Source organism: Podarcis gaigeae (genome assembly GCF_964106915.1).
Source record: "Podarcis gaigeae genome assembly, chromosome: 5".
Taxonomy (NCBI): Eukaryota; Metazoa; Chordata; class Lepidosauria; order Squamata; family Lacertidae; genus Podarcis; species Podarcis gaigeae.
The window spans coordinates 52717442-52733311 of NC_139681.1; the positions used below are offsets into that span (position 1 = coordinate 52717442).

Genomic DNA, 15870 nt, shown 5'->3' on the forward strand with positions numbered 1-15870 from the left:
GATGTAAACTTCTTGCTACATTTACTAAGGCTGCAACAACTGTTGTCTGTTTTGGGTTTTTTTTTAAGAAACAACCTGTTTGTTTCATATAGAATTTTTGCAACTGTTACACTTTTTTCATGACTGCTGATTTAGTTGCTTCTGTTCTGTGTTTCTACAGTAGTGTCGGTTTTAAAGGCAGTATGTTTCTGTGTGTATGCTTCTCTTATATTGTTTCATTCTGCTTGAAACTAAAATTGCATATAAAACACGAATACTATTAAATGTTGGCTCAACTTTTATTGCCCCTTTTAGGTTAACGGGATGGGTGTTGCTGAAATTATTTAACAGCTTTTTTTGGAATATCCAGATTCACAAAGGCCAATTGGAGATGGTGAAAGCAGCAACAGAGGTAATAAAATCCCTGAGGCAAAAAAAAAAAATCCCTTTAGAGGAAAAATATGACATTGTTCCATTTCTAATATTGTTTGGGCCTTAGAGGACTCTTTTAACAATTTGGCAAAATAAATCAATCTTAGCACACTGGAATTCAATTTGAAAAGAGTCAATATGGGCCAAATTCACCTAGATCTAATTACTGGAGTTAACTGTGCTTATTTTGGAATGAAATCCATTTGTCAAGAGTTGTGAAATACATATGTGCATTTAGTATTTACTAAAACCAACCACTCTGTAGCCATAGATAATACCCTTAAAAGCAGTTTTGTCAACTATGCAATGTTACGTAGTGTTTGCATACAACTGTATTCAGTGAAAATAAAAGCTTGCACATAATCAGAATTATTTGGGGGATACTTAATAACTTTTTATAATACAAGTGCCCCCCGCTCCTCACCTCTACTCACCCCATGCTGGCAATTCAGTTGTTTTGCATAAAGAGTAGAAAGAGTACCTACCTGACCTGCTTTACTTGTCAAAAACACATTTTAACTTTTAAAAATACAGTTTTAAAACCAGATTGTTTGGGTATTTATATAATTGCTTCTTTTCTTCTTCTTACAGCTGAATTTGCCGCTTATATTTCTACCTGTTCACAAATCTCATATTGACTACTTGCTTCTCACGTTCATTCTTTTCTGTCATAACATCAAAGCACCGTACATTGCTGCAGGGAATAATCTGAATATCCCCATTTTCAGGTAATGTTCTATTCATGTATACTTTCACTTTGTTGATTTCAGCCATGTGAATTACTGTATCAAAATCCTAGCTAAATGAACCTTCATATGCTGGCAAATAAATTTTGTGCTTACCTTGCAGTGCCCCAGTAACTGTCTTGATTGTTTTAACACTTGGCCTGCAATTGTGAAATAATTTTATTAATATTAATATGCCAGTTGTAGTCATAATCTTGCATTCTAATGTCATTATTAGCATATCAAAAAACAGTGCACTCAAACCAGTGAAGGCTTTGGCCCCAATCCGTAGTTGCACGTAACACTTGGTGGCGCCTGGTACATTGTCCCAAGGTCATCAAAAGAAGCATTCAGTTGAATTAGTGAGCTTCAAAGGTGTGTAATTCTTGACCGTGCTTATGGAAGCATTACTTCTCCACTTGTCCTTGTGGGATCAATATGTATGTGTCAGTTCATACGCTTCAGCATGGTGTGATCACATGCTGCAGAGGTACTGAGTCCATGCTGCAGCAACCTAAGTCCAGTTGTGTAAAATTGGCACCTCAAGAGGGAGGTTAGCATTGTTCAAATGCATCACGATCGAGCTGCTCCTATGCTGCGATGCATGTGAAGACCCCTGTGTCGAGCATTATTAATGGGAAGAATGTTTATCACAAAACACAGTTAATGGAGCAGAATTTTTCAGCCATAGAAAGTGAGGCAAATGTAACTTCCTTGATAAAAGGTGTATCAGCAGATAGGCACACATCATGTTTAGATATGCTGTAGTCTGCTTCATGTTCATATAACACAAGATAATGTATGTGGCACCTTCTAAATATGATTGCGAGTCCTGGCGGTGATATTATGTCTAATATTATGCATGCTTATTTGGAAATAAGTTTCAGTGAGTTGAGGGACCCAAGTAAGTGTAAATAGGATTTTAATCTCTGAAATGGTAGACGATATAGTCAGAACAATCTTCTGTACTGTAGTTTTATTAAATTCTATAGTAGCCTTTTATTCAGCGTTATATGCTGTTATTAGGTATAAATAATAGAGAGCCACAATTTTAAGTCACATAATGTTAGGCCACAAATTTTTGGCTAGATGGTAGGGCCTTTATACAAATAGTTGTGTGACTTGATCTTTTTCTTCCCCATTTTTCATTTATCTGACCAGAATAATTGGTTAGAGTTGCAAACGCTGTAAAAATTTTATGTGAAAATTGTGAGCTGCTTTGCTAATTTTCTGTTATCCCAATGTATACCATACTGACATTTTTGTTTGTTACTTCCTTAAATTTTCACCTGTTTATATTCTAAGGCATAGGAGGGACTTCAGGCTTGTTTTATTACTATATATGTAATATTGCAATCTTCGCCAGGCCAAATAAATTTTGTCTGGTTGAACCAGTAAAGATCTCTAGTACAAGGCAATTTTAATAACAAAAATGTGGTGTCAAAACTTTTCTTAATTTAGCCTTTAAGAACAAGCGACATAGGAAATAATTAGTAAATTGCGTTCTGAAAGTAAAGTTGTTTAAAAACAGCTGGAGCCAAAATTATCCCGCTTTGAAAAACGTATATATTGGTAGTCACCATGAAAGGAAGTCACCACGAAGCCTGTTGTCCCTAATTTCTGTGTACTGGAGAGCTTGTGCTCATATATGGACTACCAACATTTGTCTGCGGTACCACAGAACTCAGGGACGCAGGTGGCACTGTGGGTTAAACCACAGAGCCTAGGACTTGCCGATCAGAAAGTCGGCAGTTTGAATCCCCGCCATGAGGTGAGCTCCCGTTGCTCGGTCCCTGCTCCTGCCAACCTAGCAGTTTGAAAGCACATCAAAGTGCAAGTAGATAAACCTACCTCTGGCAGGAAGGTAAACGGCGTTTCCGCGCGCTGCTCTGGTTCGCCAGAAGCGGCTTAGTCATGCTGGCCACATGATCGGAAGCTGTACGCCGGCTCCCTCGGCCAATAAAGCGAGATGAGTGCCGCAACCCCAGAGTCGGTCACGACTGGACCTAATGGTCAGGGGTCCCTTTACCTTTACCTTTTTACTACAGAACTTAATGTGCAGCTTTCTCATGCAGAGAGATCAATCATTGAGTTGTATGGTTATATCACACTGTGGACACAACAACCTGTGCTAATGTTAACATTCTTAGCCTTTTAATAAAAAAAGGTTTTCTTTACCTATAGCACTTTGATCCACAAGCTTGGAGGGTTTTTTATACGGAGAAAATTGGATGAGAGGCCCGATGGCCGTAAAGATATTTTGTACAGAACCTTGCTGTATGTGGTATGTATCTTTTTCTTAATTCAAGGCTTATCTCTGCAAAGTATTTGAAGAGCCAGGCCACCATCTCAGGCTTGATTGTGGGGTGTGCAGGTTTGCGGCAAGGTTCAACAGTTAAATAGCAAAAAAGAAGAAGAGGTAGCATTTTAAACGTCTTAATAATTAGGAATTAGTTGCATCTAAACGTGTGTGGTGTAAGATACAGTTGAACAGGGTTGGGGAGTCTCTGGACTTCCATATGTTATTGGAGTCCAACACCCATCAAGGATGGATGGAAGTTGTGGTCCAGGGGCATCTGTAAGACTGCAGGTTCCAATATAATCTGAAGGGTGTTCTTTATATCGGAGGTAGGTGGTGGGATATGCCCCTTTGAAGAAAAAATGGGGAATTACTCTGTATATTGCTTATTAATTGCCTTCCACATATATGTCTTAAGGCAATGTACAAAATATAATAAAACCAGTTAAAAATAGGGCAGAAAATAACAGCAAATAACCTTTTTAAAAACAATACAGTGCTACCTCGGATTACAGATGCTTCAGGTTACAGATTCCGCTAACCCAGAAATAGTACCTTGGGTTAAGAACTTTGCTTTAGGATGAGAACAGAAATCACGCAGCAGCAGTGGGAGGCCCCATTAGGTAAAGCGGTACCTCAGGTTAAGAACGGACCTCCAGAATGAATTAAGTTCTTAACCTGAGGTACCACTGTACAATACAAAGCAAAAATGTTTTACACAAGTTTGTGATGCTCTTGTTAGTGTTGTTGTGTACTGTATGGAGCATCTGCAGAAATGCCTGTACCTCAGATACCGAAGCAGTGTTGCACATTTGAATACTATTAATCGGTAGTCCTTTCAGCGGATGTCAAGGACACCTATGAACTTGAAGCACTCACTGTTCTTCTGTGTTACTGTGTAATCCTAATAAAACTAATGGGATCACTGCGCATGGACTAGAATTATATTGTGCAATGCTGGGCTTGGTGCCATCTGCTTTGCTAGAAATCCTGTGTTGGTTCTTCAGTGTCTCAAGTCTCAGAAACTGGTTTAAAAGGGGGGAGGTATATTCTTTCTTCTGTTACCTGGAAAAAAGTGACTTTCAAAGAAAATGAGAGTTGAACTGCTAGCGAGTTTGGATGCTCCTGTGAAAAAGCACTCACACCCCTTCCTTTAAGAAAGGAAGTGATTTCTGAATATTTGGGAGATTCTTTAGGTATGCAGCAATATAATAGTTTGTAATTACGTACAAAACAACAATACAGTTGTTTTACAAATGCTTATTGGATTGGAGGATTAGTGGAATTCTAGTGGCTACTGAGCCACAGTACAATGAGGGTGTCAGCAGGAAGAAATAATAAAAAAAATCAGCAAGGGAGGATATTATTACAGTACAAATATAAAAGAGGAACGCAAATAACTTGTGTCTGATTTTTGTTGTTGTTGTTCATTCTTCATTTAGCATATCCAAGAGTTGCTTCGCCAGCAGCAGTTCTTAGAGATATTCCTGGAGGGCACCCGGTCCCGGAGTGGAAAGACATCCTGTGGAAGGGCAGGGCTTTTATCAGTAGTGGTGGACGCTCTGTATTCAAATGCTACTCCAGACATCCTAATCATACCCGTGGGAATATCCTATGATAGAATCATTGAAGGCCACTACAACAGTGAACAGCTGGTAAAAGTGTTTGGAATGCTGTTGTCCGCTCAGCAGATATTGAGATCACTGTCAGTTGTAACCATCTTGGTGATAAAAATGTGTCCCTTTGGTCAGAAAACAGGGCCTTGGAAACATAAATTGCATGCTGATCTTCGCAAATACTTATTTGTATCAAGTTGAGATACAAGGAAAAATGACATCTGAATAATGATTTTCATAAACAGCATTTGAAATATCCAAATAGATGTCTGGCTTAGAGGAAATGGCCCAAGTGACCACAATGCTTTTTACGATGCTTGAGCTGTTGCCCAGATTTATTTCTGAGCATAATTAGGTGGCTTGGATTTATGAACTTGTTTAACATTAAGTAGCTTTTTGATGCAATTGTTGAACTCCCTTGCTGTCCCGATGTTTCACAGGGGAAGCCCAAGAAGAACGAAAGCCTTTGGAGCGTGGCCAGAGGAGTATTCCGAATGCTGCGGAAGAATTACGGCTGTGTTAGGGTAGATTTCGCTCAACCGTTCTCTCTGAAAGTAAGTTCATATAATATGAACATAATTTCTTATTGTAGGGTTGCACCTATGGTGATAAAATAGTCTTAAGACTATATGTCGCTAGGCAAGAAAGAAAAATTGGACTTCAAGTGAACTTCTGTTCTGTCTTAGTCAGCCTGGCCCAGCAGTCTGTTCAGCTGTGGATCCTAGTCCATTCAGCGATACCTGCCCCGTTTTCTTGCATGCCTTGTTGGTTTCTTCTTCAGAGCTACCTGTGGATGTATTTTCCCACATCACCCCTTTCTTACTCATACTGTTTCATTGTGCTTTGGTATCTGACCATAAAGTTGCTTCAATGGAGCAGTTTTACCGACCCACAGATTGAAGCTATCTCTCACTGTGGGGAAGAGAAATGATTGCTTGCCTCCTGATTTCAGAAGAGCTTAAGTCTTCTTACCAATGAGCACAGGAGAACTCATTTCTCTCCATCACTAGGACAGAATGGAAACTTGTGACCAGTCCAATTTTATACTTGAAATTTTGTCAGGATATATAAAGGTAAAGGGACCCCTGACCATTAGGTCCAGTCATGGCCGACTCTGGGGTTGTGGCGCTCATCTCGCTTTACTGGCCAAGGGAGCCGGCGTACAGCTTCTCGGTCATGTGGCCAGCATGACTAAGCCGCTTCTGGCGAACCAGAGCAGCGCACGGAAACGCTGTTTACCTTCCTGCCGGAGCGGTACCTATTTATCTCCTTGCACTTTGATGTGCTTTCGAACTGCTAGGTTGGCAGGAGGTCAGGATATATAGCAGGCAGTTAAAAAAGAGGTTTGTAATTTCGCAGGAAAAAATAATGCATGCATAGGATCTAAAACTGTTGAACTGTTTGGATTGGTTGTGTTTGTCACACCCCTACCACAAATTCCACCATACGTGTAACTTTTAGAAGTTTTTAATAGCAATAAAGCTGCTGAAGAATGCAGAGATAAATCTTTGATTCTACAGTTAAGATATAATTCACTTACAGCTGAAGGATAACAGCACTTAAGATGTACCAACTCTAATAGTACAGAAGAAGATGTGAAAAACGGGTGCTAATATTACCAGTTCTGCTCATCTCGTGTTGTAGTCTTTACGCTAGTTTCCAAAAGAGAGATTCCACAGAAGCCTTGGTCTTACTTATCCACTTCCAGCCATAAACCAATTTTTTGTGCGTCGTTGAATTGTCCAAATATAATGGCGGATTGGATTTCCAGGGGGCTAATAATAAACAAGTTAGAATTCTTAAGTAAAAGGAAATCAGTGGGATGCCAGTCGGGCCATCATGTACTTTTGCTGCCTGAGAAATGTTGGCTCACCAAGGAATGTGGTATGAGCTAAGAAAAAAGCTGCTTCTTGTCACTTTTTCAGCTGATGGAAATATGCAGGGCACTTCTAATTAAGTTTTATTGCAGCGGTCTTCCTGACAGGTAGCTTTGTATGCATAATTTAGCAAGCCAGTAGAACATAATCCCCTTCTGTGTTCAGAAATTCGAAATAAGTGCATATTGCTTTAATTCCAGTACCTCCTATCATTTACACAGGGATAGCTTCAGGATTTATTTCCTTAATTATTTCAGATACCTGAAGAAGTGTGCATGCACACGAAAGCTCATACCAAGAACTGACTTAGTTGGTCTTTAAGGTGCTACTGGAAGGAATTTTTTTTTATTTTTTTTTTTACTATGGCAGACCAACACGGCTACCTATCTGTAACTGGAATTATTCACTTTAGAAAGCCTTAATTCTATCACAACTCCTACAAGCCTAAAATTGGCTTTATCAGCACACCCAGCAAGCTATACATATGTTTCAACCTGTGTGTAGTTAGATATAATGGGTGTTATCCAATGAAGTCCTTCCACTAGCACAAGGGTTTCTTCTTATGCAACAGAACTTCCCTTCCCTCTCCTCTGCCTGCGCATCCTTGTGCTCTCCCCAAATCTGTTCTGGAGGACTGGCTGAAACCCCAGAACAGATTCAGAGGGACACAGGGGGAGGAGAGGGAGGGGAAGTTCTGTTGCAAAGCCCAAAAGTCCTTGCACTAGCAAAACTTATGAAGATACTGCCCAGTATCATATTATATTTGAAAATACTTAGTTGTACAGGTGATAGGCTTTGTAACTATTGCTTCACATCCATGTCCACTTTTCTTGGATTTTCTTGTCTTTTTGCAGTTTGCTTGCCTTTCAGTGTAACCTGTAAAATTTTATACGGTAGCCTCTTCTTATAGCAGTCCCAGGCCCAAAATCTTAAGACTCACCCTTTGATCATTTTCAGATATGTTCCACTCCCAATTCTGTGTCTCTGTTTTCATCCTGGGTGGGTTTAATATATTTTGCAGAAGGGTTCTGGCTAGCATGGCAGCCAATTGACTGACTTGTTAAATAATGTCAATTAACCAGTTAGCTTTCTGCCTGTTATTTGACTGTGGTCAGATTCTCCATGAAGCCAAAGATGCCACAGTCTGGGTGGCTTCGCTACTTTTAATTGTAGTGTCATTTGTTAGGAGGGACATGACTGAGGGCAGTGTTCCCCCTTGTATTGCAGTGACTGGGGACAAAGCTTTCCCAGCTAGCCACCAGCTGTAACTACAGGCTTCTCTGATCAGAAATGGGAACTTTAGCAGTCATTAGTGGCAAACCTCTTTGCCTTGGACAGCTCACAACTCAGTCTTGCTTGCTGCAGGAACCAGGAAATGCCCCTTTGCCCTCTCAGCTCTGCAAAGATCCTGTGGCAGATTGGACTCGGATCTGGAAACTGTTTAACTTCTGAAACTGGTTAACGTCTTTAAAAGTTAATCATCATTGTGAAATTAAACTAGGATGTCTATCAAAGCTGTTGATATTTAAAGTGTGCAAACTTGCAATAAAGGTTAATGCTTTAGAAATATTTGACAGTGTTTTCACCAATACCTCTAATGCCCAAGACTTAGATGAAGCTATGGAGCCTTATCTGGAGTAAGATTATATTGTCTTGAATGTGTATCTTCATGGTGCAGTGCATGCAGTGTTGTGAGAACAAATCTAAATAAGCTATTTAGTAAAGGCAGCAATAATAGAGGCATTTTGGTTGTTAGAAACTGTGCTTACATACATAGCGACAGAACCACTAATAGAGAACAGAACTGTAGTTCTGTTACCACAGATGTGGATCACCCTAGCATTTCTCTTCCATCTTTTCAAAGATGTGTGGTTTTGATGTGTGCAGTGACTTAATACAAATATAATGATCATTTGGAGTATCTTCATTACTATCATTCCAGTGGGTGTCCTTTTATTACCATGTTGTTGTTCTTCATCATATCACCATGTTGTTTCTCATCAACATTTTAATCAGCACAATAATGCCTCAGGGCTACTCATACTGTTTAGAATATTCATGCAATATTACTTAAAGACCACTAATTTTAAATATATTTTTTAAAAAATAGGTTGCCTTTCTTATGGCTGTCATTTTAGCACCTTCCTCCTCCTTCTTTTAGCCACCTACAGATTTACTCCTAAACACTTCCTATCATATTTAAACTTTACTTTAAGGAGTCTTTATTTCATAATTGTACTTAAATGTTTAGTGCTAATGACATTGATTTTTTAAAGATTTCTTTCCCCTCCAAAAAATTGTGTACTCAGGTGAACTGTCCCGTCAGTTACTTGTGCTTATTAATATAGATAGAACATAGGTAAGCATGTACACCCAAAAATTGTTACATCCCTCAAAGTGTGTAAACGTCAATTTCAATTCTGCTTACTGCTTACAGCTGAATAGCATTGATTAGTTAATGCTAAGGACATCACAGAGGACCAAAGTATATTGCAAAAATGTTGCAGCTTCAGCATCTGTTTACTTGAAATCTTAAATACATTTTCTTTATCCTACTTTTCAAAACTACTTTCAGTGGTGAGTAAGATGGCTGTTGGAGTGCTACATTTTCCCGGGAGAAACATGAATAACCTTGTGTATTTGCAGGAATATTTGGATGGCCAAAGCCAGAAGCCTATGCCTGTGCCTATCCCTCTTTCTCTGGAGCAAACTCTCTTACCAGCTGTACTCCCTTCAAGGTAGGACTGAGCTGCGGAGTTTGAGCAGCAATGGACAAGTTTATATCAGCCCATGATTCTGAGTCTTTGAAATGTTCTCTTGTAGGCTTTGTTGAACTGTAGCAGGTTGAATTTAAACAGATATTATCACAAGATCATAGTGGCCAGGTTCACATGTCCTGCTAAGCCTGGCCTAGCAAATGCTAAGGCTTACTGCAAGCAAACCACAAGTTGTCCCACAGGCAATCAAACAATGGCTTGTTTCATTAAAGAAGTTTCTTTCCAGCCTACCCACTTTCTTGAGTGCCTAGTACTGTCATCAGTGCATCCCTTTGCCATTGCCTGCCTGCACAAACAGAGCAGGAGATCTCAGAGCTCTTTGGTAAATCTCAGCAGCAGCTGAGCCGTACCAGCTTCCCTTCCTTTCCCCTACTTAAAGGAACACCAACTATTGATGTTGAAAAGCTCCTTAATCATTTCTGCGCACGGTTCTGTTGAGAGAGGTATCTTCTCCTCCTATACTCAACACCGGAGCTGATGTAGTAAATTCCCTCCCTTAAGAGTCAATGGAAGGGATGTTTTTCAAGGAAAAAAGGCATAGAAAGCCTCCATCATCGCCTGCTTTGGCCTTAGCTAGTCAGCAGGGTTTGGGATGTGGAATCTCCCACTACCACTGGAATGCTCCTTGCAGTGTTAATCCTAGAATGTCTGCTTAGAAGAAAGTCCTATGGAGTTCATTCGGGCTTTTCCCTAGATAAGTGGGCATAGGATTGCAGCCAGCAAAGTTGGCCCGTTAGTGACTAGACTTCAGCTTGTGCAACTTGAGTTCCTGTCCCGCATGCTGCCCAAAATCTGCACCGGGATTCCTCCAGTCCCCTGGAGCAGTTCGGGAAGTGTGAGAGGAAAGGGAGAAGTACTGTTGCACAAGAGGAAGCCTTTGCACTAATGAGATGATTTTGTTGGAAGCAATTCCAAGTCATTATCTTCAGTAATTCATGCCTGTTAGGTACTGGATTATAATAGGCAAAGTTGATGGACTGAAAGCTTCTTTCTTGGTTTTTTGCAGCACCTGTTGCAAAAATACACTCGTGTATTAAAAGACGACAAGCTTGTGCAGACTTGCTGATATGAGAGAAAAGATGTGTATAAATAAATTTTGGTGCGTAGCTGTCATCCCACCCTTAATGTTGCATCATGATGCCTTTGAGTTGTGATACAATCTTGGAGCTGCTGTAAGAGTCTAGAATGTCTCTAGGCTAACATGCAACGGCTTGAAGATGCGAGTAGTTGTAGAAAGATTCACCTGTATGTGTGTGAGAGAACTGGGAGAGCACTAGTGTCAGACAGTAGTGGACAAAATATGTCTGTTTTTACATATTGATGCTTCTTGGAGCCTAAAGCAGCTTCCAGGTAGTTTTACAGGTGCCTCCCTTCTAAGCATCTTACAAACATGATCTTAAGTGGTCAAATAGTATCAGGAATTGTAGCCTACACTCAAATACACAAGACGTTATTACTGAAATATTTTTGTGCTTTGAGCCTACGAGATGTAGTAATTTATCTTAGAACTGTAAGCCTAAATCATCTTTGTATGTTTACTTTCTTTAGACCTAATTATGTGGTAGAAGAAGGTACAGGAGCTGCACTTCCTGATTCCAGGGATTTATCCTGTGAACCATTGAGAAGACAGTTAATCGCTAACTTGGCAGAGCACGTAATGTTCAGTAAGTAGCTGTTAAAGTTCAGATATGACTCTCTGCTTCCATTATGCTTTTAAATATGGCAAGGCATTCCTCTTTCAAAACCCTGTGCCCTTGTTATCATAAAAAAAAAATACATTTTATCTTTTTCTTCGTTTTGAAGGGTCTTATTTTGAATGGGCCTCTTAGTAAGGTTTTTATTTCATCTGCTAGTCCGGAGGCAAGTAGTGACTTCCTTTTGCTATGGTGGTTTACTTTCGTCTTTTGCACCTGCAATACTTTAATATAGGAAGCAACCCAGATGTTGTGGGAACACCACACCTGAATTTCTTGTGAATGGGTAATGTGTAAATAGAGTAACCCTGAAGATAATTCTCTACTTCAGATACCTTAAAAAAAGAAAAGAAATTGAGTGCACACATGCATTGCAATCCTGTACAGGTATACTCAGATCCATTCAGTTAAGTGGGGCTCACTGCCAGGTAAGTGGGTATAGGATTGTAGGCTAGGTAACCAGAGTTGTTAAAAAAACAGACAACAGGCAGAACTAAGGTGTTTATCAGTGCTGGAAAAAGTAAATTATACAAATGTCCACAGTGAAGTTTATACCAGTGTGGAAAGGAGCTGTCAGTAGAGCCAATTGTATATAGCAGGGTTGGGGAGCCTGTGACATAGCCCTTTGCCTAATTTCACTTGGTAAGAAGGGGAAAATGGAGTGTGGAGTGGGGTTGAAAAAAGAACTGGAGGAAGAGGAATTGAGAAAAGCCCTCTGCAAGTGATTGGTTCAGGCCTGGCACGAGCAATAGGTCCCTCACCAGAAGGGTGGGGGGCATAGAGTATGAGAGAGAGAGGGAGGGGAGTGGTCCCTTCTCTTCTGGCCCTGCCCACCTCCAGCAGATTAGCTTTGAGGGAATGCAGCCCAAAGAAAATGCTGCCTGCTCCTAGCTTTGAAACATTTAAGTCACAGTCAAAGTTCAGTTGGCTTTCTTTCTGACCAGTCTTGTGCACTGTGCTGTCTAATATGTGAAGTTTTTCAATATAAAATCATAAAAGATTGCTGTTCGTGGTTCATTGATGGCTATCGTTTTTGTTCCAAGTTGCCTTCTACGCACTTCAGTTGCATGACAAAAGTGCCTGCATAGCTTTATTTTGTTTTGTTTGCTTTTAGCTGCTAACAAGTCATGTGCTGTGATGTCAACACACATTGTTGCCTGTTTGCTGCTCTACCGACACAGGCAGGTAAGGCTGCTGTGCTTCTGCATCTCTGAACATCTCTCTTGACGACAGCTTTTAAATGTCAGGGATGCTTAGCATATCCTGTATCCTTGTAATCCACGTTGTATCCTGCTCACCTCTAGGGTTGGAGGTGTCAAAACATTTGTCCGAGTCCCATGCAAACTGGCCATCTAGTTAGGCTGTGGATCCCATTCTGTTGTTGTTGTTTGAATGTTCTGAATTGGTCATAGTCATCTCATGAAGATCAAACTTGTTAGTAGTTACTGGAGGCCAGCATTATGTTAGCAACACTATGTGCACAGGTTCCTTTCTAGATCCTCGTGCATTTAGTGCAAAGGTCTGCAGGGGTTTCTGAACCTGACGTTTCTAAGTCTTCCACAGAATTTGTTTAGAACTCCCCTGTAAACCTTTTCAAGAAACATGCAATGACGGAGGGGCTTTCAAGTGCATCCTGCCCCAATCCACAACTTTAGCCCTCAGAGCTTAAGTATCCTGTAAAAAGGTAAAGGTAAAGGACCCCTGACAGTTAAGTCCAGTTGCGAAGGACTCTCGGGTTGCAGTGCTCATCTCGCTTTACTGGCTGAGGGAGCCGATGTTTGTCCGCAGACAGTTTTTCCGGATCATGTGGCCAGCATGTCTAAGCCATTTCTGGCGAAACCAGAGCAGCACACGGAAATGCCATTGCCCTTCCCAACGGAGCGGTACCTATTTATCTACTTGCACTTTGACGTGCTTTCAAACCTATAGGTTGACAGGAGCTGGGACTGAGCAACGGGAGCTCACCCCATCACAGGGATTCAAACCGCCAACCTTCCAATCAGCAAGCCCTAAGCTCAGTGGTTTAGACCACAGCGCCACCCTACTGTTAAATTTTGTACTACTCTGATTTCTTTCACTTCTTATCCTGTCTTGCATAGTATAACGTAATCTGCTCATCCTACCTTTCCCTTAGACATTGTGAGGGAGAATGCAATGCATATTCAAGGGCAATAACTGTGTGTTTAGGTGATCCAATGGAAAGGAGCAATTCTTGTAAGAGAAAATGCTATTTGAATAGTTTAAGATTATGCAGAAAGTCAGCTTGCTGGCATTTATAACAATGGCTCCACACAAAGGCTAACAAGTGAATGTTACTTCTGTGGAGTGAATGTTACTTGTGTGGAGGCCGTTACAAAAATGATGAGTTGCTCATGACCGGGGTGGAACACACCATATTGGTTCAGGGCAAGTGTATTCATTGGTGCTGTGGAATCTATCTGTAACTTCTTCATTAAGCATTGTTGCTGCAGTGTTTCTTGGAAATTACTTTAAGCCAGGTGTGAAGAACCTTTGGCCTGCCAGATGTTGCTGCGCTACAGCTCCAGTCATCACTAGGCCAAATGTTCCTCACTCCTGCTCTATGCAGCCTTAAATGTTTCTTTAACATGGTGACACAGACTGGGTGTGACTGTAAGACTCAGTTTCTTGTAGTAAAGATGTGATCAAAAATTAAAATAAAAAATGCTGGCATGAAGTATATGCTAGAATTGAGTCCAGTTCATACATAATGTTGAGCTGAGAACTATTTTGACCTTTTATTTATATTTATGATATGGATTTGATAGTAGAATAGACTAGACTAGCCTAAATTAGCTGAAAAGGGTTTGGAAACATCTCAAAGGGCCTAGACCAGGGCTCACTGATACCTTGTCACTCATAAAGGCTGTCACTGGGGCCTCTGGGCAGATGTGCCAGACTCTAGCCCTCCCTGAAAGAAAGTTGTAGAGTAGGTGTCTCCTTAGAGATTTCTTTAAAATGAGAGTGAGTGTGGTGTTGCCACTTTGTGTACATTTTTCCTGGCACTGAGGAATGCTCTCTACTGCTATTATACAGCAAAGGTGTGTGTGTGTGTGTGTGTGTGTGTGTGCATGCACGAAATCATTATTGTGTGATCTCCACAATCGGAAGCAGGAGTACACAGCTGACTTCTGATTGTAAGCATAGGATTCTCTGGGGAAGATTGTGTTTCTAACTATGTGTTACACCTGCCCTTCTATGGGAAGCATTTTGTGTGGTGCCACAACCTCCCACTAGCAACTATTTTGTGACTGAATCCCCCCAGCACACTCTCAAAATTTGAAATGTGCTCCCAAGTCCATAAAGGTTGGGGACACTCAGTCCTGGAAGGTTAGAGCCAATTAGTAATTAAAACACACGGATTTTGAAAACTTGATGTTTAGATAATAAAGTTTTCCATATTCTTAAAATGTATTATATAAAAAGATGTACTGTCTTGGATCTTTTGGTTGATTTTCTACAGGGAATTGATCTTTCCAAGCTGGTAGAAGATTTTTTTTCCATGAAGGAGGAGGTTCTGGCTCGGGACTATGACTTGGGATTTTCTGGGAATTCTGAAGATGTTGTCATGCATGCCATCCATTTGTTGGGGAACTGTATAACTATCACAAATACAAGCCGAAACAACGAATTCTTCATCACACCCAGCACATCCATTCCTACTGTCTTTGAACTCAACTTCTACAGCAACGGGGTACTGCATGTCTTCTTCAAAGAGGCCATTGTTGGTATGTTCCAAAGCCAAAGTAAGAAATTATGAGTTCTGCACTTCATAGAGCAATGCCAACATTTCATATACTGTAGTGATTGCTGCTGCAAGGATTATTGATCTGTCTGTCATTTGAAAGGCAGTGTAGGGTCTTCTCAAGGCAGTGAATAATTTTAAAGGTGTGGATAGCACATTTTCTTCCTAGTTTCCTTCCTTCTTCTGCACATTGTCCTAATTTCAAAATCTATTGTATTTTGATCTTACTTTGCAAGAATTGTGTGGTTTTTTAATTGAAAAATTACCATTTTACTAATTGTTTGAAGCCGATTTTGAGTTGATTTGTTTTTAAAGCTAACTTTTTATGTGTTTTTTCTTTTCACTTCAGCTTGTAGTCTCCATGCTATACAGAATAAAAGGCACAGAAATGGCATCAACGGAATCCCACCAAACATGATCAGTCAGGAACAACTGGTCCGAAAAGCTGCCAGCTTGTGCTACTTGCTTTCCAATGAAGGCACTATTGCACTGGTAGGTTTGGGGTGTAGGGGTGTGTGTGTGTGTGTGAGAGAGAGAGAGAGAGAGAGAGAGAGAGAGAGAAACCAAGTGCTTTGCTGCTACTGCCACATATCGTTTATACTGTGTTAAGGTGTTCAACGGTAATTAGAGGTACAGTGGTACCTCAGGTTAAGTACTTAATTCGTTCCGGAGGTCCATTCTTAACCTGAAACTGTTCTTAACCTGGAG

The 15870-nt window shown here is 40.5% G+C and overlaps 1 protein-coding gene across 3 annotated transcripts in view; it reads left to right on the top strand.

The window, feature by feature from the left end:
* Positions 1 to 15870, top strand: part of GPAM (glycerol-3-phosphate acyltransferase, mitochondrial) — a 34754-nt gene that overhangs the window by 9131 nt on the left and 9753 nt on the right. For all 3 annotated transcript variants that reach the window (XM_083741251.1, XM_083741249.1, XM_083741250.1), the window contains exons 7-16: positions 295 to 391; positions 1003 to 1139; positions 3321 to 3420; positions 4878 to 5090; positions 5492 to 5605; positions 9575 to 9666; positions 11254 to 11369; positions 12514 to 12584; positions 14881 to 15145; positions 15512 to 15654. In XM_083741251.1, coding sequence (XP_083597377.1) covers positions 295 to 391; positions 1003 to 1139; positions 3321 to 3420; positions 4878 to 5090; positions 5492 to 5605; positions 9575 to 9666; positions 11254 to 11369; positions 12514 to 12584; positions 14881 to 15145; positions 15512 to 15654 — 1348 coding nt within the window. The remainder of the gene's footprint in view (positions 1 to 294; positions 392 to 1002; positions 1140 to 3320; positions 3421 to 4877; positions 5091 to 5491; positions 5606 to 9574; positions 9667 to 11253; positions 11370 to 12513; positions 12585 to 14880; positions 15146 to 15511; positions 15655 to 15870) is intronic.